General features: G+C 57.2%; 3 protein-coding genes across 3 annotated transcripts; 1 reads left to right on the top strand and 2 right to left on the bottom strand.

The window, feature by feature from the left end:
• The first annotated feature begins 48 nt into the window (after nucleotides 1-48).
• On the top strand, nucleotides 49-6,497 carry MZT2B (mitotic spindle organizing protein 2B). The gene is made up of 3 exons (XM_061169389.1): nucleotides 49-557; nucleotides 659-807; nucleotides 6,250-6,497. Exons 1-3 carry the CDS (start codon nucleotides 394-396, stop codon nucleotides 6,405-6,407), a joined length of 471 nt encoding a protein of 156 aa, XP_061025372.1. The 5' UTR covers nucleotides 49-393; the 3' UTR covers nucleotides 6,408-6,497.
• Nucleotides 6,498-7,263: 766 nt separating this feature from the next.
• Nucleotides 7,264-20,910, bottom strand: LOC133075333 (tubulin alpha-3 chain). Its single transcript, XM_061169504.1, has 5 exons — nucleotides 20,890-20,910; nucleotides 10,789-11,011; nucleotides 10,105-10,253; nucleotides 9,129-9,809; nucleotides 7,264-7,560 (listed from the first exon to the last, which is right to left on the bottom strand). Exons 1-5 carry the CDS (start codon nucleotides 20,908-20,910, stop codon nucleotides 7,264-7,266), a joined length of 1,371 nt encoding a protein of 456 aa, XP_061025487.1.
• A 627-nt stretch (nucleotides 20,911-21,537) lies between these two features.
• LRRC74B (leucine rich repeat containing 74B) lies at nucleotides 21,538-26,100 on the bottom strand. The gene is made up of 5 exons (XM_061169245.1): nucleotides 25,962-26,100; nucleotides 25,228-25,370; nucleotides 24,688-24,817; nucleotides 23,587-23,697; nucleotides 21,538-21,575 (listed from the first exon to the last, which is right to left on the bottom strand). Exons 1-5 carry the CDS (start codon nucleotides 26,098-26,100, stop codon nucleotides 21,538-21,540), a joined length of 561 nt encoding a protein of 186 aa, XP_061025228.1.
• Between the last annotated feature and the right edge of the window lie 3 nt (nucleotides 26,101-26,103).

The raw sequence follows: 26,103 nt of genomic DNA on the forward strand, positions 1-26,103 counted from the left end.
AACGCGCGTGCGCAGCGGGGAAATCCTCCGCAAGGAGCGCGCGTGCGCGAAGACGTGTCGGTGCGTTAGCGCCTCGAGGCGCGCCCCCTACCGCGGAGTCGGCGCGGAACAGTTACGCTCGGGGCCGGAAGGGCATTTATTGAGCGCCCACAGAATGCCCGCGCTGCACTGCGTGCCACCACTTCGGCTAGCGCGCGGGGAAGCCCCGTCTCCAAGGGCCCGGTCTTACGCACGCCCGCAGCCGCCCGGGCCCGGGTCTGAGCGCCGGATGACGTGGGCGCTGCGGGGAGAGGGGCGCGCGGCGGGCCGGTAGGGGGCGCGGCGGGCCGGACCGGGCGGGGCCGGGCGGAGCGGGGACCGGACCCAGCGGCGCCCACCCTCCGCGGTCCGCAGATGGCGGCGCCGGGCGCGGGGCCCGGGCCGGGGCCGCCACCGGGGCTGGAGGCGGCCCTGCAGAAGCTGGCGCTGCGGCGGAAGAAGGTGCTGAGCGCCGAGGAGATGGAGCTGTTCGAGCTGGCGCAGGCGGCGGGCGGCGCCATGGACCCCGACGTGTTCAAGTGAGCGCCCGGCGGAGGCGGGGTCCCGGGGTAGTCGGGGTCCCCGGGGACTGCCGGACCGGGCGAGTAGGGCTCACTGCCGCAGCGTGTGTTCTCGTCAGGATCCTGGTGGACTTGCTGAAGCTAAACGTGGCGCCCCTCGCAGTCTTCCAGATGCTCAAGTCCATGTGCGGCGGGCAGAGGCTGGCGAGCGAGCCCCAGGACCCCGCGGCGGCGCCCCTGCCCACGCCCGGCGTTCCTGAGACCCGAGGTCAGAGCCGGGCCCGGGCGGCGGGGAGGGGGACGGGGGCGGAAAGGGGGCAGCGCCTGGCACCGCGCGGGCTTGGCCCTGAGTGGCCAGGCCTTTCTGTTCCTCTTGTCCCAGGACAGGCTGGGCCCATCCAAGGTCTGGCCCCTTGGGCTCCCGTCCCTAGCTTCGACTTTGCTGCCACCTTTGAGGGTGCACTTCCAGATCGGGAGGACACAGGGTGGGAGACCCAGGCAGGCTAGACCTCGTCTGGGACTTTTGCGACCCCCATTTCTCCCCACCTCTGCTCTCACGTTTTTATCCCACAAACATAGGAACAAGGCAGGTTTGGTTCCTGTCCTCATGGCCTGTATAGCCTGTACGGAAGTCCTCACGGAGCAGGGCCGGCAGAGGCCTTCCTGCGTGCCCTTGTTGGCACCCCACCCGGCCCAGGTCCTGCCCAGGAATCTGGACAGCGAAGCTTCCATCCTTGGGCTGCGGGTGGGTGCAGCCTGGCAGCCCTGGCTGGCAGGGTACAGAGGCCCGAGGGGCCTCCTCAGTCTGGAGGGTCATGGCTGGGAGATGAGCAGGTGCTGGTGACCAGGGTGTCATGATGGAGCTCTAATGCGCTTCGGGTGTCACTTCTGCTCCCCATTCCAGAAACCCTCTGAAATGCAGCAGAACCTCCAGGCTGGCTCCTTAGCCAGAAACATCCTGAGAAGGGGCTGACGTTGGGGCGGAGGGCAGCTGGGCTCTGTGGGTGGGTGTGCCTGGGCCCTGGGCGCCCATGGCCCCGTCCTGAGAGACCTTGGGCACTGGAGTGCAGGCCTCCTCACTGATGCACGCTGTCTGCTCTCTTTGTGTCTCTCTCTGACCTCCAGCGGCCTCCTTTCTCTCTGCCGAGAACTGTACCCCCCCCGCAAGGCCCTCCTTTTCCTCGGCCCTGCAGCCTGCGGCCTCTCCAGTTCTGCTCCACGGCCCAGCTGCCTCGCACTCGCCTCTTTCTCCGGGGCCCCCCGGTTCCCTCCGGTTCTCTTGCTGCCTGTTCTCTCCTTTTGCAGGTTGCGTTTATTGGTTTATCTCTGGGGGTTGGTACTCTCTCCTGTTTCCGTGGAAACTGCTGTGGCCCCCAGAAAGGCAGAGCAGCTTTGAGCTGCAAGGGCAGGACCCAGTGGGCCATCCCTGCCTCGCAGCTTAGGGACTGAGGGCGCAATTTCACAGCTCAGCTCATTAAAGACAAGTGTAGTGCTCACAGGACAGGCCCACATCCCGTCCCCAAAGGCTAACTCTGCTGGTGAGACTTGCGCTCTGTAGAGCTGCCCCCAGCCCAGAGGAGGACACCCAAGGGGCGGGGAAGGGACAGCGTGGTGTGCTGTGGAGAGCAAAGCCTGAGGTGTGACAGGCACCTGGGCCTCTTAGATGCCATCACTCCCCTGGACTGGCTGCCTGGAGGATCAGACCATGGGTCCCCTCAACTGCCTGGTTCCTGAGCTGGGGGTGCCTTCCAGGCACTGCCAGGCACGATGAGGCTGGTGTGTTAGAGTGTGAAATCCCATGGGAGCTCTAGCTGCACCCTCCCACGTGCCCCTCCCTACATCACCCACCTTGCTGTTCCAGGTGTGCCTGGAGCTTGGACAGGGGGCCTGAGGAGCGTGGGGACTAAAGGAGAGAGATCCCCTCACTCGGGGGTTTTGCCACTCCCTCCCTTGCTCAGTGCCAGGCCTGCTCTCAGTGCTGAGGGCACAGTGGGGCTGAAAGGTGGACATGCTGTCTATCCAGTGGCTAGACATACCGACAGTGACGGGCGTCCAGTCTCGAAGGACAGCACCGGCCTTGCTGGAGCAGCAGGCGTTAAACAAGCTGGGGGCAGGGCCCTTGCACCAGCTGCAGAGTCCTGTGCGCTGCTGCAGCCCCTGGGAGGGGGCTGAGCTGGGGTGTGGGGGGAGGGAGGGAGAGGGTGCAGTCAAGGGTGTGTTGGGGTGCGGGGCTGGGAGCACCGCATAGAGGGATGGGAGGTGGGGAGGAAGCCCTGGGCCAGGGACTGGAGAGGCATGGGGCACTGGGCCCCACAGGGTCGTTTCCCCTTGAGTGCTCAGGCCATAGGTCCTGCTGGGCTGGGCGGCCACCAGCCAGGGTACAAGGGCACTGAGGCCCTGGGGAGATGCCCAGTGGAGGTAGAGGGCAGATGAGGGGCCGTGCCAGGAGTACACTGAGGCCAGAGGCAGAGGCCACCAATGAGATAGATCTCTGAGGCTGCATGTCATAGCATCTGTCCACACAGATCTCTGGTCACCTGGTTAATGGCAGGATCTGGGTAGAGAAAATAAGGAGCATTGTCACAGAGTAAGCAGTGGGGGACCTTGGTGGTCTAGGCTGGTGGTGGGGGTTTGGGAACGTTGGAGCCAGCTGGCCTTAGGTTTCCCTCAGAATCGGAGTGAGGTTGACCCAGATCAAGGGCTGGAGCCCCACTCAAGGGCTTGGCTCTCTGGGTTCCTGTCCCCTGGCCATCCAGGTGCCCTGTGGGGCCTGTCAGGCTCACCATTTCTGTCCTGAGAGCTCAGGGGGGTCATGCTTGTCTTGGTAAGGACGCGGAGTTAGGTTCAGTTGTGTGCTGTTGAAGTTTAGGGAAACCACACATTCTAAAAAGATGTCCCCCCCCAGAAAGCATAAGGTGGAGTCTGGTGTGCGGAGCCATGAGGACAGGTACCCGAGCGTTGGCACCAGAAGGTAATGGACACCTCACGGATAACTTTTATACTGATTACCCGCTAAAATGACATACTGGATGTTTGGGTTAATTGAAACATTTAAGTCAATTTCCTGTTTCTTTTAACTTTTTAACATGGCTCTTAAAAAAGCTAAAGACCACGCAGGTGGCTTGCAGCCCGTCTCTGGCGGCAGTGCAGCTGCAGAGCACTCACGCCGAGCTTCTCCCCAACATGGCATCGGGCCGTGTGCCTGGAGGAGTCACAGGCACGTCCATGTGGGGATCACCTCCCCAGAAGTGTGGGCTGAGTTAAAGGTTAAAGCGCACACGTGCAGTCCGTGTTGTGCATTGTGCTGTGTGTATCTGTTCTGGAAGCACCGATCAAGCCCCTGCTGTGTGCTCTGCACACCCCTGGCCGCCCGCTCATCCTGGCCACCAGACCCCGCCAGCCGGCCTTGCAGATAGCAGGGCTGTGGTGTATTCTTTCCCTCTCATTTCTCACCCACCCGTTCCCCTACCACTCCGCACACAACATGCCTTCCGTGTTGGCTCACAGCCGGTCACTGACATTTGGCCTCGGCAGCCATCTGGCCTGTGACTCCACAAGGGGGTGCGCCCACCACCCAGGAGAAAGCGCTCTGGGGCTTTCTATAATTCTCGTTCCCGCCCAGCTCTGCGGCAGAGCTCTCAGGGTGGGTGATCAGGGGTCCCGGGGGCCACTCCAAAGGTCAATGGCAGAGTGGGTCCTACCGGGTCTGGGTGGTTCCCCAGCTTCAGGGGCCCCCCTGAGTCACAGGTGGCAATGGGCTGGTGAATTGGGGGCATTTGCTTCATTAGGGGGCATCCAACACTGAGTGGCCACAGCTGGTTTCAGGGGTAGGGGGGTAAACCAGACGGTTTTTAACAGACACCCTTGTCAGTCTTTGACCCTTAAAGAGGGCCCCACAGGAACCAGGCCTGGGAGCATGTCCCCACCACCCCCACCACAGCTTGTGGTCACCCTTGGCTCAGCCGCAGTCCTCACTGCATTCCATCAGACCCTAATTACCGTCAGGAGGGAACTGGAGCAGGCCTGACGAGCTCCCAGATGCCCCTTGCTGGGTCCACTGGGCCCTGCAAACCTTCTTGACCTCCACAGCCACGTGTAAAATGAGGCCTGAGTGGGTCTCCCCAAGAACGCCCAAAGCATGTGATTCCTTTAGGGTTCTAAGAATCACACTGAGCTGGATAAATGGGCTACTTGCATCCTTAGATAGTTTTCTTGACACCTTCTATGACTCAAAGTTACATGTTTCTTATTTCCAGGGTTTATCGGCCTCATCAGATTTAAAGATGAACATTACTTGCTCTTTTCTAGTTTCCTCTCATCCTTGAGTGTCTAGAGGGGCCCTGGTCATTACACTGAGGGGGAGAGGAAACTCACACATGTGCAAGCCAAAGCAAAGCTGGCTTCAAAGTGAGGCCTGCAGCTGGGACCCGCCCTGCTGCTTGCGGTGGAGCTACGCCTGAGCTGTGCTTTGGGAGCACCCGGCACCCAGGGCTAGGCCATGGGCTCCACGGACCTGATTTGGCCCGGCTCAGCCTTGGTGGAGAGGAGGAAGCATGGCCTGAGCAGGGCACTGGCACATTGGGAGACCCTGCAGGGTGGTGGGGCCCATGCACTCACAGGACCAATCAGTGGGGACCAGAAGATTAGCATTTGTACCAGAGATGAGGGGTGATGTTTCTCTTTGCTTCTGTCTCCGGGAGTCACTGGGACAGAGTTGGCCCGGCTTCACCCTACCACACTCCTGTCTACTCCGCCCGGCACTGGCGAACCCGTTACTACTACACTTTTGTCAAATCGAGTACACACGGGCTCTCGAGGGGGAAGCAACGCCAGGGAAACCCAAGCTGTCAGGGTTCCAAGCTGATGCCACTGCAACCCACCACCACCCCCCCACACACACCTCGTGCCAGGCAGCACAGACCTCCTGCTCTCTGAGGAAGAACTTTCCCAGAAAGTGTCTTGAGAAGGGCCATCCTATCCCTGCAGGAGTCCTGGGGAGAAGCTAGGTGTGAGGATTAGAGCACGGACTTGAGTCTCAAATGCAGGTCCCTCCCCTTGCCCAAGGTGACAGCCTTGGGCAAGGGGTGAGCAGAAACGACTTAACAAGCCCCTAGGAAACTGTCATGTCTTCTGTCCAAGAGCCCCCGGTTCCCCACTGCAGGCTGTTGGACTAAACCGGGATGGAGGCTGGGGGTCAGAGCTGCGGGCCGGAGGAGAGCCCAGGCTGAGGCAGGCCCAGCGGGGAGGGACTGTGGCCCAGGCACGCTTGTCCCCCGGGGTCCTCTCTGTTGCTGATGCCACAGGCACTGGCCCAGGCATGACTGCAGACCTTCCTGGCTGTCGGCACAAGACAGACTAAAGCTGGCAGGTTATCAGTGGGGGAGTGGCCGGAGCTGTGCTCTGCACCTGAGCGTGACCGCCCCATGGACAGGGCGCGTCCTCAGCAGGAGCCCAGTCATAGGACCCGGTGAACCTGAATATTTGTAGAACACTGAGGGGAGAGGGAGGAAAATGTATGAGGAAGAGCTTCCAAGATCCAAATCCAGAAGCCTGACTAACATGCTTCCTGCGTCACCAGTCTGACAGGGAGGGCAGTTGCTGGGGGTCGACACGCCAAGCTGCCCCTGGCACTGCTCTCGGGACACAGACAATAGGTGTTGCGAGGTGGCCTCTGCCAGGTTGCTAATGCCTGTGTTCTGTGTCTGCTCAGGGAGAAACAAAGGCAGTGGTGCCCTTGGCGGAGGCCCGGTGCTGCCAGAACGCGGCGTCCGGGAAGGATCCTGCCAGAGGATGCCCCGCCAGCCCAGCACCACCAGGCTGCCCAAGGGGGGCGGGCCGGGGAAGAGCCCCACGCGGAGCAACACCTGAGCAAGAGGATTCGCATGGGCCCACCGCGGGCTGCCAGCCTCTCAGACAGGCTGCTCCTCCCGTTGCTAATAAACCTCTTTGAAAACATGAGGGTCTGTTCAAGATGTCTTCTGTTACCTTTTGAATATATTAAGGCACAGAGATTTAGAATTAGTTCTGTGTGCTGGTCGTCACGCTTCAGCTGAACCAACCAAGTGACTTCAACCAGTGACCCCACCTCCCAGACCTCATTTTTGAGCCTGTGAGAAAATGTGCATATTACCAGGTCTTCTGCGTTTTCACTGAGGCCCTCCCAGGGCGCTCAGGTGCAGCAGGGGTTTGAGGACAGAAGGGCCGTGACCTAGAACTTTTAACCCTCTGTGGGTCATGCATGCCACAGAGAATCCAGTAAAACCCTTTCCCCCAAAATGTCTTGACCTTCCACATTTGACCCAGTTTTACAGGTTTACGTGGACCTCAGGTTTTCAAACTCCAATTCTAAGCTTTTACACCTTAGTCCACTTGTCCCATCAATAAAGAAGCCTGAAAAATGGCAAATTCAATTGAAAAACCTAACTCAGTTTTCCTAGAATTATTTGTTTTTAAACCTTGGATTGGAAACACTGACTTTTTGCCCTTGGGTCACGTCACATAAGCAGAGGCTCCTCACAGATGTAGGTCCACCCACCCCAGCAGCGCAGCCCAAGCAGCTGGACAGCCGTCCACATGGCCCAGCAGAGGGGTCCTCCCTGCTCCTGTGGACAGATGAGCATGTTCCAGGTGAGCACAACAGAGGTTTAATTCAGAAACTGTAGATAAACATCTGTAACATGACAGTTGGCGGGGTACAGGGGGCCACTAGCCCGCTCCCTCCCGTTCAGTACTCTTCCCCTTCCTCGGCCTCCGCTTCCACCGAGTCCACGCCCACCTCTTCGTAATCTTTCTCCAGCGCTGCCAGGTCCTCCCGGGCCTCCGAGAACTCGCCCTCCTCCATGCCCTCCCCCACGTACCAGTGCACGAAGGCACGCTTGGCGTACATGAGGTCGAACTTGTGGTCCAGGCGGGCCCAGGCCTCGGCGATGGCCGTGGTGTTGCTCAGCATGCACACAGCCCGCTGCACCTTGGCCAGGTCTCCCCCTGGGACCACTGTGGGGGGCTGGTAGTTGATACCCACCTGCCAAAGAAGGGGAGAAAGCACTGCGTGAAGCTTCCGTCAATCCAGGAATGGTGGCTGCGTTCGTGGAAACAGAAGGCATGGAGGTGCTCGCTGGTGACCCGGGGAGGCTGGGGCCACCCTGTACTCTGGGCCCAGCTGTGTGCCAGGCAAGGTGCCAGGAAAGCAGGGTTCTGGTTTCCAGACAAGGAAAACGGAAAGAGGAGCCCCAGAGCCTGCCACCCTGGCTCACACCCAAGCTGCTGGAGAGGCTGTGTCCCAGCAACTGTGACACGTGATAGGTACACAGGTGATAGGACTATATTCCCCCTAAGAAGGGACACTGCTTGGGATTCTTCATATGTTATTTTCTCCAGAGGGTTCAACAAGATGAGGATTAATGTCTGTAGCTGAGCCTTTTCCACCCAGGCAGATTCAGAGAACACAACTGTGGCAGAATCACGAAGGCAGGTCACACCCCCTGCTTTCCCACCAAACAGTGTACACATAGCAGAGTGACAAGCACACTGTCAGAGGTCCCTGACGCTGTGACCACTGCCATGGACGCGGCCCACATGAGCGCTAAGTAAGAGGGAGGGATCGAGATCCCAGCACTGGGACCAAGGGAGAGGCAGTCCAAGCTTCAGACCAGGGATCACGTGACCAGAGGTTTCGGCAGGAGATACAGGGTCTGTCAAGGGGGCTACGGCACACGTTCTAGGCTGCTGGGCCATAGGGGCTCTGTCACAGATACTCAACCCTGTCTTCGCACCACAAGAGCTGCCACAGCAATGAGCCAATAAGCGGGGACGGCTGTGCGCACATGAAACCATTCACAAAACCAGGTGATGGGTCGGCCATCTGTGCTGAGCCCTGGACCAGAGGAAGAAACCCAGACTCCTAGGTAAGAACCCACCGCAGCAGCGGGGGTCTGAGCCAGGGGAGGCCCTAAGAGCAAGGCTCAGGGAAGCACAGTTCCGTTCCCAGAGGGAAGGTTGGGAATCAAGTAAGGTGCAAGGTTTCTGTCCTGTGTCCAGTGGAAGGTCGGAGCAAGCTGGGTCTGAGGACAACCCAGGACACACTGTATAGGCTCCCCAATCTCCACTTCTCCACAGAAGGATTCATGACAGTGCTGTAAACCAAACGTTCCATACGACACTTAAATTGGATGTAATTTTTACATGCCGATGGAATCAAGTGGAATTCAGAGACAACAGTCAGTTTACAGTAATGCCCCAAGTTCAAATATCCCCATAAACTACCAAAACGCCCAGAAAATTCCTACATTTCTATTCTAAGAAAAATTACTATAAGAAAAAACATCTTATTTCTAAATCAACCTATGTTTTCCACCCAAGAACTCCTCCAGATAATTTCTGTAAAAAATACGCTCACAGAGCTGTATCATGTGATGACTCAGGAAGGAAGTTCTAGAGACACCAGTGAAGGAATGAGAACTGTCCCCCAGCTCACTAATCCATGACCCAGCCCGGCTTCCCTGGAACAGGGTACCCTCCACGAAGGGGCAGCACCCCGTCCCAGGATCTGCCGCGGGCGGAAAGGTGAACACGCGTTACCGCCCAGCCTACCTTGAACCCAGTCGGGCACCAGTCCACAAACTGGATGGTGCGCTTGGTCTTGATGGTGGCGATGGCCGCATTGACGTCTTTGGGGACCACGTCCCCCCTGTACAGCATGCAGCAGGCCATGTACTTGCCGTGGCGAGGGTCACACTTGACCATCTGGTTGGCCGGCTCGAAGCAGGCGTTGGTGATCTCGGCCACGGACAGCTGCTCATGGTAGGCCTTCTCGGCCGAGATGACCGGGGCGTATGTGGCCAGGGGGAAGTGGATGCGGGGGTAGGGCACCAGGTTGGTCTGGAACTCCGTCAGGTCCACGTTGAGGGCGCCGTCAAAGCGCAGGGAGGCCGTGATGGAGGACACGATCTGCCCGATCAGACGGTTAAGGTTGGTGTACGTGGGCCGCTCGATGTCCAGGTTGCGCCGGCAGATGTCATAGATGGCCTCGTTGTCCACCATGAAGGCACAGTCCGAGTGCTCCAGGGTCGTGTGCGTGGTCAGGATGGAGTTGTAGGGCTCCACCACGGCCGTGGACACCTGGGGGGCCGGGTAGATGGCGAACTCCAGCTTGGACTTCTTGCCGTAGTCCACAGAGAGCCGCTCCATGAGCAGAGACGCAAAGCCCGAGCCGGTGCCGCCCCCGAAGCTGTGGAAGATGAGGAAGCCCTGCAGGCCCGTGCACAGGTCCGCCTGCGGGACAGCAGAGGCCGTGAGGCCACGCCCGCACGAGCCGTGCCACCGCCCCCACGGGCCCCCACGGGCCCCGGTCACGGCACACTCTTCCTCTGCAGGTTCACTATACGGGTTCAACCCATCCACAGGGAACACGCGTCACACTTAGCAGTTACAGACGTGGACGCACTGCGGCCACACCGGAAAGGAAGACCCTGCACTCATGGTTCTGCTGGGTTTTGCCAAAGTGATGTCCCGGGGAGATCCCGGGCCTCCCCTCCTGTCCAGGAGGCCTTCCCAGGGCCCTTCTCACCAGTTTGCGGATCCGGTCCAGGACCAGATCGACGATCTCCTTGCCGATGGTGTAATGGCCTCTGGCGTAGTTATTGGCCGCGTCCTCCTTCCCGGTGATCAGTTGCTCCGGGTGGAAGAGCTGCCTGTAGGTCCCCGTGCGCACTTCATCTGCAGAGAGGACAGTGTGCCCGAGACTCTAAGGACGGTCGCTGACTCACCGGGATGGCCAGGTCCGGGGAAACCTTCAATTCTACAGGCACGTGCTGCGCCTTGCAGGCCAGCAGCGTCAGCGTCTCACAGAAAAAGTCTCCGTGTGATACACATGCCTTATCTGCCGTTTATGGCTCCGGGAAGGTCCAGTCAACCCGGGGAACAAATGCCAGTGTGGCCAGTTCCCAAAGGCGGGGGAGTGCTCACACCGCACAGGCGGTTCTGCGCGTGCATGTTTCGTTCACACCCACAGCTATACCCGGGGTGTTGCTGAAATGGCCCTGACATACTAGACATCAGCGTGACTTTTGCTGGGCGCCCTCTGTGGCCTGGGTCTCCCGGGCTCTAGGGTGACATTCTGTTGTCTCCTGGGTGGCCGCCACTGAAAGGTGCTCTTTCCTGGCAGCTCCCCTTGGAAACTACCTCGGGCTTCTGATCTGGAGGAACCCAGCAAAGGTTCTGTGCTTCCCCTTCTAAGTCTCAGGGTACCTACCGACCACGGTGGGCTCCAGGTCCACGAACACGGCTCTGGGCACATGCTTGCCAGCCCCGGTCTCACTGAAGAACGTGTTGAATGAGTCATCCCCACCGCCGATGGTTTTGTCGCTTGGCATCTGGCCGTCGGGCTGAATTCCATGTTCAAGGCAGTACAGCTCCCAGCAGGCATTGCCGATCTGGACCCCCGCCTGCCCCACGTGGATAGAGATGCACTCGCGCTGGGAACCAGAACATACATGTGAGGCCCCCCAGCTTCAAGGCAGTTGTCACTATGTGGCAGGCAAAATATAATTTAATGTTTGTATGTGCTTCAGAGTGTCTGGGGCTTTCTCATACCTTATTTTCTTTTCCAGGAGGCTTATGTGACCCTTTTATCCCTGTGAAAACTGGCTTGCTCTGAACCACCCTAGCTGATAGTGAATGCCAGAATTAGCCCCAGAACCTAAGTGTTTGCTACTATACAAAAATTCGGTTATTTAAAATTTTGCAAGCTGTATAATGTCAATAATAAACTCCATGTTATGGCTAGTCACAGTAATTCTCTGAAGAATATAGCAGTTTTTATTGTGTCCTGACCAAATGATAAGGTAAGTGGTAATAGAGTTGGGAAAGGAAAAGTGGACTGGGACAGAGGCCACCGTGGCCCAAGCATGGGTGGTCACTGTGTGTGTTTCATCTGCCCCTCTAGGTCTAGCCTCTGTTCTCTGTCCAGCTCTGTGCTCAAGGAGGCTGACCCATGTGGACTGTGCCCCCTGGCTTCTGGTTGCTTTAGCCAATGTCAGGCACCAGCAAGAGCTGGAGGTTAGAGGAAGGTGTGGTCAGGGTGCTTGACCCTGGCTCCCTCCCTGCTGGGCTGCCTTGGGTCACTTGAGTTCCTTTACAAGGGCACAGAGTGTCAGCAGTCAGCGCTTGTCATAAACCTACCCTCTGAGCTTCTCATAAGCACTCCATCCCCTCGCCTCTTCCAGCCTAGGAGTTAATGGCTCCCAGATGGCACAAGTGCTGGGATACTGCACTGTCCTTTGGTGGTTTCCTTAAACCCTGCCCGTATCTTTATAAATAGTATCTTCTTAAAGATTGTCCTGTGAGTACCTATTCTGAATGTACCATTTCTTTCCTGCCGGGAATGTAACTCTACAGTCCCTAATCACATGTCTGATTTTAGACACATCATCCTTACATATACACAGAGGACATCACATGAAATTTGAGGTGTGCCACCCACACTAAATTCTGACTTACAGTCCTCAGAACTTGAAGTCCTGTTTTCTGTTATACAAGCACCAAATCTCAGAGCAGGAGAGACCAGCTTGACGCAGCAATCCCCGAACATCATCCCAGAGGGAAGCATTCGGTTCGGGAAAGATCTCCAATGACAACGAAATCACTCCCCCAGAGGAGGACTCCATCGGCACCCTGGGAAGTCCTTTGAAATCCACCCAACCGCACCATTTTCAAATGCACACTATTCGCTTTGAATCCAGATCCACTGTATTTCACAGGATGCCTGATGTGTCATTCTACTCGCTCAGCCCCAGTGTGATCAGAGCCAGCTGTGATCCGAAGAAATACCCCAATGTCTTCATTTACAAAATGCGGCTGGGGAGCTCCGTGGTTTGTAAGGCCACGTCCATCTGACTGTCTAACAATGAAAGGAATTGCAGTGCTCGGGGAAGTCATTCCTCGCTGTCAACAGAAAGCGAGCGTACTGCCGACCTCGCCTGGATTGCTGAAGTTTGTCTACATTTCTGTACTCGGCTCCATTTCCTCTCTGAAAGTTCCTCAAGACCAAGTCCTGTGTCCCCTTCTCAGCAGATGACCTCCTTCCCCAGCACGGCCCCCCGCCACCCCCGGAGGCCGGCCCTGCCCGCTGTGCCCGCTGTCCACGCGCCGGGCGGCCCGACCACCGCAGCCAGGACTGCCCGCCTCCCCTGAGCCCAGGGACGACGTGCCGAGGCGAGCTAACTGCCGCGGCTCTCGGACTCGGACGTTGTTACTCGTGGGAACTGTGGCTCCGCGGCCGAGAATGCCGCCTTCGCAGTTTCTCCTTTTCAACCTCTGCTCTGGCCGCGCGATCGGGGGGCGGACGCCCACACGAGGCTCCTGGGGCATCTTTTCAGACCCGGCCCCCACCCCTCTGCCCGGGACACGGCCTCCAGGCCTCCCGCCCTCCCGGCTGTACCATGGTGAGCGCCACCACCGCACTCCGACCTCAACGGCTGCAGCCGCCCAACTGCCGCTGCCGCGCCGCGCGCTCCTAGGACGCGCCGCCGCCAACACCCATTGGTCTGGAGCACCATGGGGCGGGCCAAGGTCTGGAATCCCGCTCCCGATTGGCTAGCATGCGACTCCCAGAGTGTGGCGCGGTCTGATTGGACGTGGATTTGGCGGGAAGGCTGCGGGGTCGCCGAAGGAAGAGCGCAGGTGGGTGTTCCCGCGAGACCTTGGCCTTAAGGTGGGAGTGGCGCTCCGGTTTCCTGTTCTGTCTACGCTAGCTAGGCGGCTTCCGGGAGGCTTAACCTTGTCTACGCAGCCGAACCTGGCTGTTGTCCGCTGCGGGGGGGGCCGCCGCTGGGGGGGGCACCGCAGGGAGCCCGCAGGGCGGGGCGGGGAGGGAGGTGCCGGGCTGGGCTGCGCTCGGTGTCCTATCTTCAGGGCGCGGGCAGTCGCGTAACGACAGGCTGGAGTAAGGCAGGGTCTTCCGGGGAAGCAGGAGAGGGTCCCGCCGCCCCTGGTCGGGTCCCACCGCCCCTGGTCCGGTCCCGCGCTCAAACCGCGAGGTCGTCTCACCGCTCTGTAGGCCGGAGGGTCGCCGTCCGGAGCGGCCCCGCGTGGGGCGGGGAGAGCAGGCTTCAGGGGCGCTTATCCCGCGGGGTCGGGGGCCTTTACCCTCAGTCACCTCCCGGCTCCGAAGGTCTCAGGGCGTTAGGGCCTCGTCCTGGGGATGGGGGTGCCCTCCTTCAGGCCGTAGCGCGCGCAGCTGACTTGTAGCTTCTGCCACCGGCCATTTCTTAAGTACGATTTATTTTTCTGATTGTAAAAGTAACACATATTTAGAGTAGAAAGTGTGGAACATGCAGAAAAACAGAAAGGAAATAAAATCTATAAAGCCACAACCTAGAGACAAACATTGTTAATATGCCAGGGTTGTATTGTTTGTTTTTCCTGCTAGTATATACATGTATACATCTGTTATCCATACAATTTGGGCCAAACAACATGATTTTATTTATTTATTTATTTATTAATAGCTTTCCTGAGATATAATCCACGTATCAGACATCACCCATTTAAAGTGGTGCACAATTCAATGGTTTTTTTGTATATTCACAGAGTTGTGCAACCACCACCACTATCAGTTTTAGAACATTTTTATCCCCCAAAGAAACCTATACCCTTTAGCTGTCAATCCCCAATTCCTCCCCTCTCCCAGCCCTAGGCAACCTCTCATCTTCTTTCTGTCTCTGTATATTTGCCTATTCTGGACGTTTCATATGAATGGAGTCGTACAGTATGTGGTCTTTTATGATTAACTTCTTTCACTTAGCATAATGTTTCCAAGGTTCATCCATGTTGTCACATGTGTCAGTACTTCATTACTTTTTCTCTTTTTTTTTTTTTTAGGTGGCGCCATGCGGCATGTGGGATCTTAGTTCCCCAACCAGGGATTGAACCCAGGCCCCCTACATTGGGAGCTCGGAGTCTTAACTACTGGACCGCCAGGGAAGTCCCTCATTCCTTTTTCTCTTAAACAACTTTATGAGACATAGTTCATATTACCATACCATTCACCTGTTTAAAGTATACAATTCAAATACCTTTAGTATGTCAGTGGAGTTGTGCAACCCTTACTTTAATCAATTTTAGAACATTTCCATCACCCCAGATTTCATCCCTTTTTATTGCCAAATAATATTCCATTGTATAGGTATACCACATTTTGTTTATCCACTCATCAGTTGGTGGGTATTTGCATTTTGTGGATATTATGAACAATGCTGCTATGAACATCTGTGTTCATATGGTTCAGATGTTTTGTGTGTACATATGTTTTCATTTCTCTAGGAGTGGAATTGCTGGGTCATATGGTCAACTCCATGTTTAACCTTTTGAGGAGCTGCCAGAAAAACCATGTGATTTTTTTATCTTGATTTTCTCACTTAACATCAGTCATGTGCATTTTCACAAATTGTTAAATGTTCTTCGAACCCTTGACTTTTAATGTTTACAGAATTCCAAATTGTAGTTAACCAATCCCCTGTTATTGGGCATTTAGATTATTTCCAATTTTCATATTATAAACAGCATTTTCATGTGCATCGTTGGGCATCCGGTTTTCCATGCATCTCTGGTGATTTCTGTGGAGCAGATTAGTCAGAACTTCGGATCGCAGGACAGGCAGTTTTAAGGCTCTTGGTGCATGATGATGAATTGCCTTCCAAAAAGGCTGTGTCCATTTGCCTTCTCCCAAGTTGACTTTGAGAATGCCAGTTGCAGACCGCCTTATATTTTAAATGTGTCCAAAGGTCTCCAGGGCAGGGTCTTGTTTGGGCATCTTTGACCCCATGCCCAGCACAGTGTGCAACATATAATACAAGTTAGTGTTACACGAATGAGTGAGAGCAAAGGAAGGCCCCGATTAGTACCAGTGTCTGAGTCACTATGAAGGCCGACTCCGTAGGACTTACACCCAGTTGACATGGGGACTCGGTGCAGACTCATGTGTTGAAAGGCATCTCAAAGTTGAAGTGGCCGATGGGAGAGATGAGGAAACTACACAACACAGTCATTCAGACGGTCTGAAGACGGGCAGGAATTCTTTTTTGTACTCCACTCTGCGGGCAGCCGTCTTTATGCAAAGCCCTGGAAGAATGACCTTCACTGACCTGGTGAGGTCATTAAACTCTCTGTTCACATGGATATCCTGAGGAGAAACCCATTACAAGTCTGTACGTTATCACTTTCTGAGAACTTGACTGTTTTACTTATGTACCGAAGGTATCAAAGAAGCTTATTAGGGCATTAGTTGTCCCAAGCCTGAAGGATTGAAACTGTGAACACATCTCTGGGAAGGCTTTGACTCAGGCCTGGGTTGAAAAGAAAAGAGGTAGGATAAGCAGTGATTTGTGACTAGACTCTTTTCATAATTTGTATTTGGGGATTCTCTCCTTAATGTTTAACCACCTTAGAAAAGAGTGACATTTTTTCTATATTAAAAAGGCAAAATTGAGTGAAAAGGCGTTCTCATCTCCTGTGCAGTTCCCCAAGTAAATCTTCCAGCGCTAGGATCCACCTGCAGCCAGTACTGGACAGGGAGAGGGGCCGCCTTGCAAGAGCTGAACCTGCAAATCCAAACATTGGTGAGCAGTGAGCATTGTGCCCCCTAAGCCACCTGTTCTCTCTCGGCCAATGAAGAACCCAGGCAGGGGTCTGAGGTGAGACCACCGTGATACCCCACACAGGGCTGGGAGGCGAGTTTGAGTGGCATCATGACCCAGGTTGAACTTGGATGTGGCCATGCCGTGTATCTGCGCTGGGCACTCTTTCTCTAATCCCCACTTTTTTTCCTCTAAAATGGGGAAAATTATATCTCCTAGGGCTGTTGGGAGGATCAGAGATGAGGTTTATGAGAAGTTCTTACAGAAAAATCCAGCAGCTCTAGGGCAAACAGTGGATTAGCCCAGACAGACCTGAGAACACCAAAGCAGCCTTCACTTCACATGGGATTCCTGGACACCTGAGAAACACACACACAGGTGAGAGACGATGAGCCCAGGGAGGAGGAAGGGATCCCTCATCTTTGTTGATGTGGCTCTGGGCGGCCCCGCTCCCTCAGCTCAGAAGGCACCTCTCTCAGACATGATGCCCTTGGTGAGGCTGGAGTCAGGGAAGAAAGGAAGGGAATGGACACTGAGCCCCCACCCTTCGCCCACTCTGTGCTGGGAGCCAAAGACATAGACACACAAGACACACCCCGCCCTTAAAGAACTCACCGGTGCAGGGAGGAGAGGAAAGGAAACATAAAAGTATAATGTGAAGAGTGCCATGAGACCGGGTGCACCAACCCTCCCTGGGAGGTAAAGGGTGGGCAGGGGATAAAACCCCTGAGCTGAGCTTTACAGGTGAGGTGGGTGGAGCTGGGCATTTCAGTAAGAAGAGCCACAGGATCAAAGCAGGGCTGAGAAATTGCACTGTGTGGTAGGAGAATTGCAAGCAGGTTGGGGTGAGAATGATGTGCCTCAAGGCGGGGGGTGGGGGGTCTGCTGGCAGAGCCCAGAGCCCACATGCTGTGAATGACACGCTAAGCTTGGATTTGTCCAGAGGGGAGTGCCCAACAGATTTAAAGCAGGGGCATGTTTCTGGTGTAGAAAGATCACCTGGAAGCAGGTGGGAAGGAAGGGCCAAGACGGTGAACAGGAGGTGGTGAGAAGGAGGAGCAGGCAGCCCCGTTCCCCCCTCCTCCCCACACTGTTCTGCAGGAGGTGAGATGGAGGGAAGATGTGGAAAGGGAGGGTTCAGCACTGGGCCCCAGGCAGGTCTGTGCTGGGGCCCCAGCTTCTGACTCAGTGGGAAGGAGCCCCCACCTAGAGGCAGCCCTTCAGGGGGACAACACGTTCAGGTTCGACTCCCAGAATCCAATGTGCCTATTCCCATCTGGGGGTTGGTCCAGCAGGTGGCTGGAAATGGGGACCCAGAGCTTAGAGAGAGGTCTGGGTTTCAGCCGGGGCTAGGAGAGGAGTGAGCCTCAGGCTGGGGAAGGGGGTGCTGCTGGGGGCTCCTGTGCCAGCTGAGGGCCACGCAGGGCTGGATGCCCCCAGAGCTGCTGGTACAGTGGTCTTTGTGGGCCTGCTCCTCCCTCCCTTCTCTGTTCTCTGCTCTCAGTGATCAGCCACACCCTCCCCACTGGAGACAGAACACCTGGGCGGCCCCTGGGTTCCAGCAAGGCCAGGGGAAGAGCAGGGGAAGGTGAGGGGAAGCCAGGTGGCCCCGGCCATCTTCAGCAGAGCACAACTCCAGTTGTGAGGGGGAGGGGGAGGGGCAGCTGGGAGGGAAGGATGGAGGGGGAGGAATCTGAAGGAGTTCTTGGGTCAGGCCAGAGATGGGTGAGTGAATGACAAGCGGAAGAAGTGGTTGCAGGAGGAAGTCGGGGGGCCCCCTGCCCCACCTGGGCTCTGGGACCCATGTACCCACTGCCACTGGGGTGAGGAGATGTAGTGGGGGAGGGGTCTGTGTGGACAGGCACAGGCAGGTCTGTGCCAGGACCTTCCCCATCAGGCTAGCACTCAGAACAGGAATCCTCAGTGTCTGGTTCACCTGCAGGCCCAGGGCTCAGGGCTCCCACTGCAGAGATGCGGTTGTTGCTGCAACAGAAAGGCGTGTGCATGGTACTGCCTTGCAAACAACTGTGCAGAGCCAGGTTGCCCCCAGGGTCTTGGCTGGAGCTGCTAGTGCAGCCCCCAGGTCCAGCTTCACGCAAACGCTGGGGGCCCTGGGCAGGTCAGTGTGTAAAAGCTTCATCGGAGGCTCCAGTGTTCAGGGAGATTGCCCAGCAAACACACCTAGAGTGTTATTCCCCCCACCTCCTGCACCAGCTGCTGCTCCCTGGCCCTCAGCACTCAGCAGGTGCTCCCAGGCATCCTGCCCCAGCTGGCACCCCGTACCTATCCCCATGACAGCCACCCAGCTCCCGCCCCACCTCTTCCTGCTGCTGATGGGCACAAACTCCAGGCCTCAGCACTTTTCTCGGCCACTCTGTCTCCACAGTCAGCCCCATGTCCCTCTAACTTAGACCCCAGCTTGGCCTTGAATTTCAGCATCTCTCCTCTGGCCATGGCTCCTTCCATAAGGAGGAAAAGTGGGCAGGATGGAGCACATGTCCCTGCCAGTGGCAGGCAGGCCCAGCTCGTTCCGGCAGCCCCGGTGTGAGGCTCAGCCGCAGTAGCCCACGACCTGTCTGGCCTCTGCCTCTTCCCTTCCCTCTGGGCTGTGGCTCCCGCTCTGGTTTCCCCAGGAGGCCTGGGACCCTGCCAGGGCCTGGAGGAGCAGCCCACCCATGGCAGGCCCCCTCAGCAGCCGTGTGCTGAGCAGAGCAGACCACTCCTCCTGAAACGGAGGAAAACTCGTGTGGAGCACACACCCCACCCACCCCCGCACCAGGCTCTGCTGAAGATGCCTTACACTTTTGCACTTCCCAGCACCTGGTCTCGCAGTAGGCATTACAAGTCCCAACTTACAAAGGAGGAACTTGAGTGAGAAGGACGGAGCTGGGCTGTGGCTGCAGCCGCACCATGAGTGCGTGTGGCAGGTTTGGGCACGAAGTGGTAAACAGCAGCAAGATGAGCCCCAGTCCCTGGGTGGCCATAGGCCTGGAGGCAGGGGCGGGGCACCCCGTGCTCTCACCTCATGTAGACCTCCTCCAACATGTTGTTGGTCTTGAGCCCCTCCCCCAGTGCGGAGGCTCCAGGATCCCCACAGCCATTATACGAGATGTCCAAGACCTTCAGGAAGATATTTGCCTGGGACGCAAAGCAGCAACCCCATGGGACCACATGTGAAGGTGGAGGAAGCCAGTCCCCAGCCTCCGAGCCCAGGAGGCCCGAGGAGCAAAGAGCATGGACAGAGAGCAGAAGACCACAGAGGTTCCAGAAGAGAGCCCTGGGGCTTGGACGATGGTGACTGGCAGAGTGGAAAGACCAGAAGCAAGCACAGAGGGTGGGTGTGGATGCGAATGAGCCTCAGGACTGGGCCATCTTCCTCGGGCAGCAGGCCCCAGAGACACAATGATCAAGCTCCCCCCCGCCCCGAGTGGGGACCTCTCAAGGGCAGGGCCCCTGAGGCACAGCGCAGCCCAGGGCCCAGAGGGCACCCCAGTGAAGGGCTAGTGGATGAAACATACCCAGGGAAATGTGATGGGGAGGAGGGTGGGAGCTCGTGGGTGCCCTGGGGACACAGAGCCTGATCTGTCACCTTGTGGGGCAGGACCCCAGGTCAGCCCTGTCAGAGGGCAAGGCAGCGGCTGCCGTTCCCTGAGGAGGATCCCACAGAGGCAGCCGCCACCGGGAGCATCACAGGCGCCTGTGCTACCCACTCCCAAGTCCTACGAACCCAAAGACCCAAGGGAGCAGGCAGGGTGTTTTGAGAGTGTGTGCTGGGATCCCAGGGCGCAAGGCTGTCTTCTCAGGGAAGCATCTGCATCTGCCCAGCGGTGAGCATGTGTCACTGGACTGCACAGTGTCCCCACAGGCCGCGTGTCTGTGATGTCTCAGAAGGTGTGCGACATTCAGCTGTGGACCCCTCAGTGACATGAGAGTGGGCACAGGGAGACCACATGTTGTCATTAAGTAGAGCCAGGAAAATGAAAATCACCTGAAGAAACATTCTTTGAGCTCTGCTGAAAAGATCCAAGGCTTATTTCTGAAGAGCTGCGAAAGATGGGGGGCTGGCCCCTGGGAGACCTGCCCCCAAAGGACAGGCTGGAGGGGCTTACTGGGTGAGGCCTCATACCTCCAGTCCCCTGGCGAAGGCTACAGTTCCTGGGCCTCGCAGGTGATTCCAGCTTATGTTAAGCTCAGTGAGTCCTGTGTTTTCTGCCAGGGCTGGTCCAAGCATCTCCCCTTCAGAAACACCAAGACAGACTTTTTATTCACTCTGTTCATTCCTTCAAAAAGTGATACCGATGCCCGCTGTGGGCTGGGGTCTCTGCTGCACACCAGCGTCAGGGCGTTGAACCCCACGTGGGTCTGCCCTGCCCTCAAGGAATTCACATTTATTGGAGAAGCTATAAATATAAATTAATGGGATGTTAGCTATTACAGACCACAACAGGGAGGTGTGGGGACAGAGTGGGGGCCAACCCTGCCTAGGGGGTCAAGAAAGCAGAGAGAACCTTGAAGATTGAGGGACGCACCGTGCATGTGGGCAGGCACCGTGGAGAGTGGACCCGGGGAGGAGCGGATGTGCTTGCGGAAATGCACACAGGCCTGGCGCTGGGCCGGCCAGGCAAGCCAGTGGAAGGAGGTGGGAGTGACGGGCACTCGAGAGATGCGTTAAGAAGAGAGAAGGTGGGTGGGAGGGGGCGGAGACGAGGTTGGGGGACCAGTTGGATGGCTTGTGCCATGGTCTACACAAGAGGTGACAGGGCCAGCACAGCTGTGGCAGGGAGGAGGCAATGGTGTAGAAAAGGAAAGAGCAGGGCTGGGTGGGTAAGAAAGCTGAGAGATATTTCACACATAAAATGGGCAGAAGCCCTACCCACCTGCCCCGCTTTCCACTCTGTCAACACTCAGCTGGCCTGACCTGCTCCCACTTCTCAGCCTCCAGCTGCCCCCCGTGTGGACCTGCTGATCCCTTTCTTCACCTGGATAAGAGCTCCTCATCCTCACCCAGGAAGCCTTGCCTGTTCCACCAGGCTGGGCCGGGCCACTGTGGACCCCACGTCCACTGTGCTTCCATCCTTCCAGGCTCTGGCTGTTAGACCTCTCTGCCTGGCCCATCTCTCCCACACACTTGGGAGCCCCTCGGGGGATCTGAATCTGACCCCTGTCTATGGTGCTGGCACCCAGCACAGGCTGGTTTGAAGAAATGCCCAGAGCAGAGGGCTCAGCCGCCAGTTCCACAGAAGTGTTAGCACCTAGGAGAGCTCCCTGCAGGACAGTGAGGACTCCCTGGGCTGCCTCCCAAGGAACCTCCCAGAGAAGGGGGCTCACACCCCGCATCCAGCCCTGGGTCTGACACCCACTGGTTCTCAGACATGTACGTTGCTCTTCCTCAGACACTCCAGGGCTGGGAGAGGAGGGCGGTGGTCCGCCACTTTGCTGAACAGCTGGAGGGTGAGAAAGTTCTATACCCATGAATCGGCCTCCTGTAGTTCCAATGCTTGTTCTTCATGACCCCTGCAGCCAACCCATGAGGTAGGTGCCACCCTTGCCTTGGGTCAGGTGGGGAGACTGAGACCCCTAAGGGGGTCTGTCCCACCCACAGATCCCCACTTGGGGAAACAGCCCATCCCTGCCATGCAGCCTTCGTGGGGCCTTGCCTTCCAGCCCCTCCATCATCACTGCCTCTCCTGTGCTAACGCTCTGACCGTGCAGGCCCAGACGGACGCCTACCCTTAGTTTGTTGAAAGTCTTAAATGAGCTTCTCTTTTTTTTTTTTTTTGAACTAATGTTTTTATAGTTACTTTTTTGTGTGTGTGTGTGTGGCTGTGTTGAGTCTTCGTTGCTGCGCACAGGCTTTCTGTAGTTGTGGCGAGTGGGGACTACTCTTCCTTGCAGTGCGCAGGCTTCTCATTGCGGTGGCTTCTCTTGTTGCAGAGCACGGGCTCTAGGCACGTGGGCTTCAGTAGTTGTGGCACGTGGGCTCAGTAGTTGTGGCTCACAGGCTCTAGAGCGCAGGCTCAGTAGTTGTGGCGCACGGGCTTTGTTGCTCCACGGCATGTGGGATCTTCCTGGACCAGGGCTCGAACCCGTGTCCCCTGCATTGGCAGGCAGATTCTTACCATCAGGGAGAGTTTCTCTTTTAATTTCACTGATTTCACAACAGTTTTCTTAGAAGGCAGACTGTCTCTCTGGCAGTTAAACTCTAGGGCTGATTCGCCCAAGCCAAGGCTGGCGCCACCCCCACTCACACTAAGCAGTCAGAACAGTGATCCCCGAACTTTCTGGATCAGACAAATCTCCTGGGGCACCTGTTAAAATGCAGATGCACCCGCATCTCCCCCAAGAGGATACAGAGGTTCAGGAGGCCCAGGGCCACGGAATCTGTATTCCTAACCCAGGGTCCCAGGTGATTCTTTTTTTTTTTTTTTTAAAGGAATTCCTTTATTTTTATTATTTATTTATTTATTTATTTATTTTTGGCTGTGTTGGGTCTTCGTTTCTGTGCGAGGGCTTTCTCCAGTTGCGGTGAGCGGGGGCCACTCTTCATCGCGGTGCGCGGGCCCCTCACTATCGTGGCCTCTCTTGTTGCGGAGCACAAGCTCCAGACGCACAGGCTCAGTAGTTGTGGCTCACGGGCCTAGTTGCTCCGCGGCATGTGGGATCTTCCCAGGCCAGGGCTCGAACCCATGTCCCCTGCGTTGGCAGGCAGATTCTTAACCACTGCGCCACCAGGGAAGCCCCCAGGTGATTCTTAAAATCGATTGGGGTGGTTGAGGACAGGCAGGTAGAACTGTATGTTCCTGGCAAAGCAGCCAGCCCATGCAAAGGCCCTGGGGCATGAGAGAAAGTGGTAAGATCAAGGAATCCCACTGATGTCTTCCACAGCACTCGGAATGAAATCCTCATGCCTTTTGCCATGATGTGTAGTTCTGCGGCCCTGCTGTCTCTCCATCCCACAGCTGGACCCTCTCTCCTGGCTCAGTAGCCCAGTCACACTGGTGTCTGTGTGCCTGGGAAATAGTTCCTCTGCTTGAAATGCTCTCCCTCTGGTCTTGCCATGTCTGATTCCTCCCCCATTGCACATTTCAGCTTAAACATCTCCTCCTCACAGAGTCCTCCCCAGTGGTCACCTCTCTAAAGCGGGGAGGGGCTCCACATTCGTCTCTAGAATCAAGCCCTGTTTGTTTCTTTTGTAACACAATAATTATGGAGAGTTATCTTGTTAATGTGTGTTCCTTGAGGGCAGGGACTTAGTATACTTCATGGCTGGATCCCTAGTGGCTGTCAGCACCCAGCATATGCAGTGGTGGGCAGTAAGACATTCGGGGAATGGGCCGAGAGTTCTGTACGGGGATGGGGGGGGAGCAGGATCCACAGCATGGATGCTCAGAGTGGTCCTGCCTGCCTCCACCCACCCTGCCCCAGGAAGATGGACCTAAGTGCCACCATGGTCGCCCTGGCCAGTGGCCGGATGTTACCTGCTTGGTCATTCAGCTGGTTATAGCTCAGGTCCAGGGGTTTCAGGCCTGTGTGGGCATGCAGGAGTTCAGCAACATACTGGGCCACCTGCTCCTCCAGGCCATTCCCTGCCAGCTGTGCCTTCTGCACAGCCAGGTTCACCGCCAGGGTGGCACAGACAGCCCGGGCTCCCACTGCTCCCAGCTGGTTCTCCGACAGGTCCACATTTGGGGGCCGGCACCACTCCTTAGTGGTGGGATCCAAAGCCAGGCATCACCCTCCTCCCTCCTGCACACCTTCCAGGCCTGACACAGCAGGAGGGGCCTTGCAGTCAGACTGTCCAGGGGTGGATGGTGAGTCTGCCACCCATCAGCTGGGTCCCCTCTGGCCCCAGGCAGCTTCCCAGACCTCAACCCCCACTCCATGTCTCCACGAGTTTTGTCAAGGGGCTAAAACCACCTGCTTTGTGGGGCTGTGGAGGACATCTGCGATGTAGATGCAGCCACCCCGCTGATGATTCGTGCCTGGCATAACACAGCCCACCCACAGAAGCCCCCACTGCCACATTTCCGGGGACTGGCAGTGACAGCCCAGGTGGCTGTGCGTGGAGCTCATATGTGAGCAGACGCTCCGCTGAGCATATGTTCCCCACATACCCAAGGTCTAAGTGGCATTGTTGGGCCCACTTCACAGATTGGAAACTGAGGCTCAGCAAGGTTGGCTCCTTGCCCAGGGTCACCCTGCCGCAGAGATGGCATTTGGATCCAGCCCTGACAAACTCCAGCACTCCGCCCCCCGCACTGCCCGGCCCCTGACCCTCTGTGCCGCACTCTCCCACCTGCATTCAGGCACTGGGAGGACAACATATGCAGGGGTACTGGCTAGCAGAAGAGGGTAGAGGAGGGGTCCAGCACTGGGTGCACCACAGAGGGTCTAACTCCACCCCACCCTCCCCACCCTGTGATGAGGCCCCGCCCCCAGCAACACCAGCAGGTCGGGGGGGTGACAAGGCCCGGTGTGGGGGTAGCCTGCCCCCCTGTCCCAGGCACAGCACCTACCACAGATACTGCTTTTGCTCAGAGCACCTGCCAGGGCCTCTGTGCCGGCCCCACAGAGCCCGCTGTCCCGAAGTTCCAGCCGCTTGATGTAGGGATTGGAGGTCAACACAGAAGCCAGAGCCCGGGCCCCCTGGGGCAGAGAGGGGCCTGAGGGGCCTGGCCCTTCCCAGAGCTGAGGGCCCCAGATAGCTAGCCAGTACCCAGGCTCTGTTTGCAGGGCTCAGCCCACTCAGTGCTCTCTAGCTGGAAGGACCTCCCCTTCCCACAGGCCCAGGGACACCTGCTTCTCCTTATAGGCTCCACCCAGGAGCTTCGCTGACTCTCCAGCAAGTTAGGGGCCCCTTGCAGGCTCCCCAGCCCTTGTACTGAACTTTGTCATAGCCCCGATCCCACCTGTCACCCATTGTGGGGGATGGGACATGCCTGGTACAGAGCAAGGCCGGGGAGTATGTGGATGGGCTCAGGAAGGGACCACTCCCATGGCTGCTGCTCCCAGGTCCTTGCCCTCCAAGCCTGGCCCCAGGATCCCTCCAGGGGTACCTGGGGCCCCAGGCCATGGTGCTGCAGGTTGAGCTCTGGGGTGCTCCCTTGGCGCAGAAAGCAGGAAGCAGGCACGACGCTGTGGGCCCAGCAAGACCTCAGGTAGAGGGTGTCCTTGCCCAGTTCTCCAAGCTTATGGGTGCCTGATAGGAGACAGAGATGGATGTGGACCCCTCCCCTGCCTCCATCACTACGCAGCCTTGTTTTCCTTCCAGAGGCATTTCCTCCTGCTAGTAGGGACTGTTGCCCCCACATACAGACGAGGACATTGAGGCTCAGAGAATGCAAATCCTTTCCCCAAAGTCATGCAGCTTGTAGCAGCTGATCCTGGCCCTACCCTGCCTGTCTGACAGCAAAGTGCATGCTGTCTCTTCCGCTGGATTGCAGGCCACATACGCTTTATGAACATTTTATGGGGAAGGAAGCTGAAGCAATTCTAAGTTCTATACATCCATTACTTTAGTTTCTCCTGAGGGTTGGGAAAACCCAGCCCTGATCCCATGTCAGGGTGGGACAGCCCTTCTTACAGTGTTTGGCAGGATTTTTGCATCTTAACATCATTCTGGAAGCCTGTTCTAATCGTGGAACTCCTGATGCCTCCAGGAGCATTACGGAGATGGCACAGGGCTGGAGCGGCCGCCGGCTGCCCCGAAGGTGTCCACGGAGGGATGCGCTCCTGCCGGACGGGGTCCCCTGCCTACTTGGCCCCAGCCTGCCCCACGGCCCGTAGGCACCTTCTTTCTCCTGGTCGGAGTTCGAATCCGCGTCCGAACCCTTCTGGGCCTCCGGGACCCCTGCAGGACGCCCAGCGGCCGCCGCCGCCCCTTCCTCCAGCTCTTCCTTCTCTCCAGGCCCCTCGCAGGGACCCCTCATGGT

Source organism: Eubalaena glacialis, chromosome 15, assembly GCF_028564815.1.
Source record: "Eubalaena glacialis isolate mEubGla1 chromosome 15, mEubGla1.1.hap2.+ XY, whole genome shotgun sequence".
NCBI lineage: Eukaryota > Metazoa > Chordata > Mammalia > Artiodactyla > Balaenidae > Eubalaena > Eubalaena glacialis.

Excerpts from the sequence above, each read along its gene's own strand:
- MZT2B (XM_061169389.1), top strand. The coding sequence starts at position 394 with ATGGCGGCGCCGGGCGCGGGGCCCGGGCCGGGGCCGCCACCGGGGCTG. Across the intron at positions 558-658 it reads ATGGACCCCGACGTGTTCAA|GATCCTGGTGGACTTGCTGA; the intron begins GTGAGCGCCCGG and ends TGTTCTCGTCAG. Across the intron at positions 808-6,249 it reads CGGCGTTCCTGAGACCCGAG|GGAGAAACAAAGGCAGTGGT; the intron begins GTCAGAGCCGGG and ends GTGTCTGCTCAG.
- LOC133075333 (XM_061169504.1), bottom strand. The coding sequence starts at position 20,910 with ATGGCACAAGCCATCCAACTG. Across the intron at positions 10,254-10,788 it reads CCTGGAGCCCACCGTGGTCG|ATGAAGTGCGCACGGGGACC; the intron begins GTAGGTACCCTG and ends TCCTCTCTGCAG. Across the intron at positions 9,810-10,104 it reads TGGACCGGATCCGCAAACTG|GCGGACCTGTGCACGGGCCT; the intron begins GTGAGAAGGGCC and ends GCTGTCCCGCAG.
- LRRC74B (XM_061169245.1), bottom strand. The coding sequence starts at position 26,100 with ATGAGGGGTCCCTGCGAGGGGCCTGGAGAGAAGGAAGAGCTGGAGGAA. Across the intron at positions 24,818-25,227 it reads ACCATGGCCTGGGGCCCCAG|GGGGCCCGGGCTCTGGCTTC; the intron begins GTACCCCTGGAG and ends TCTCTGCCCCAG. Across the intron at positions 23,698-24,687 it reads GAGCAAAAGCAGTATCTGTG|GCCTGAAACCCCTGGACCTG; the intron begins GTAGGTGCTGTG and ends ATGCCCACACAG.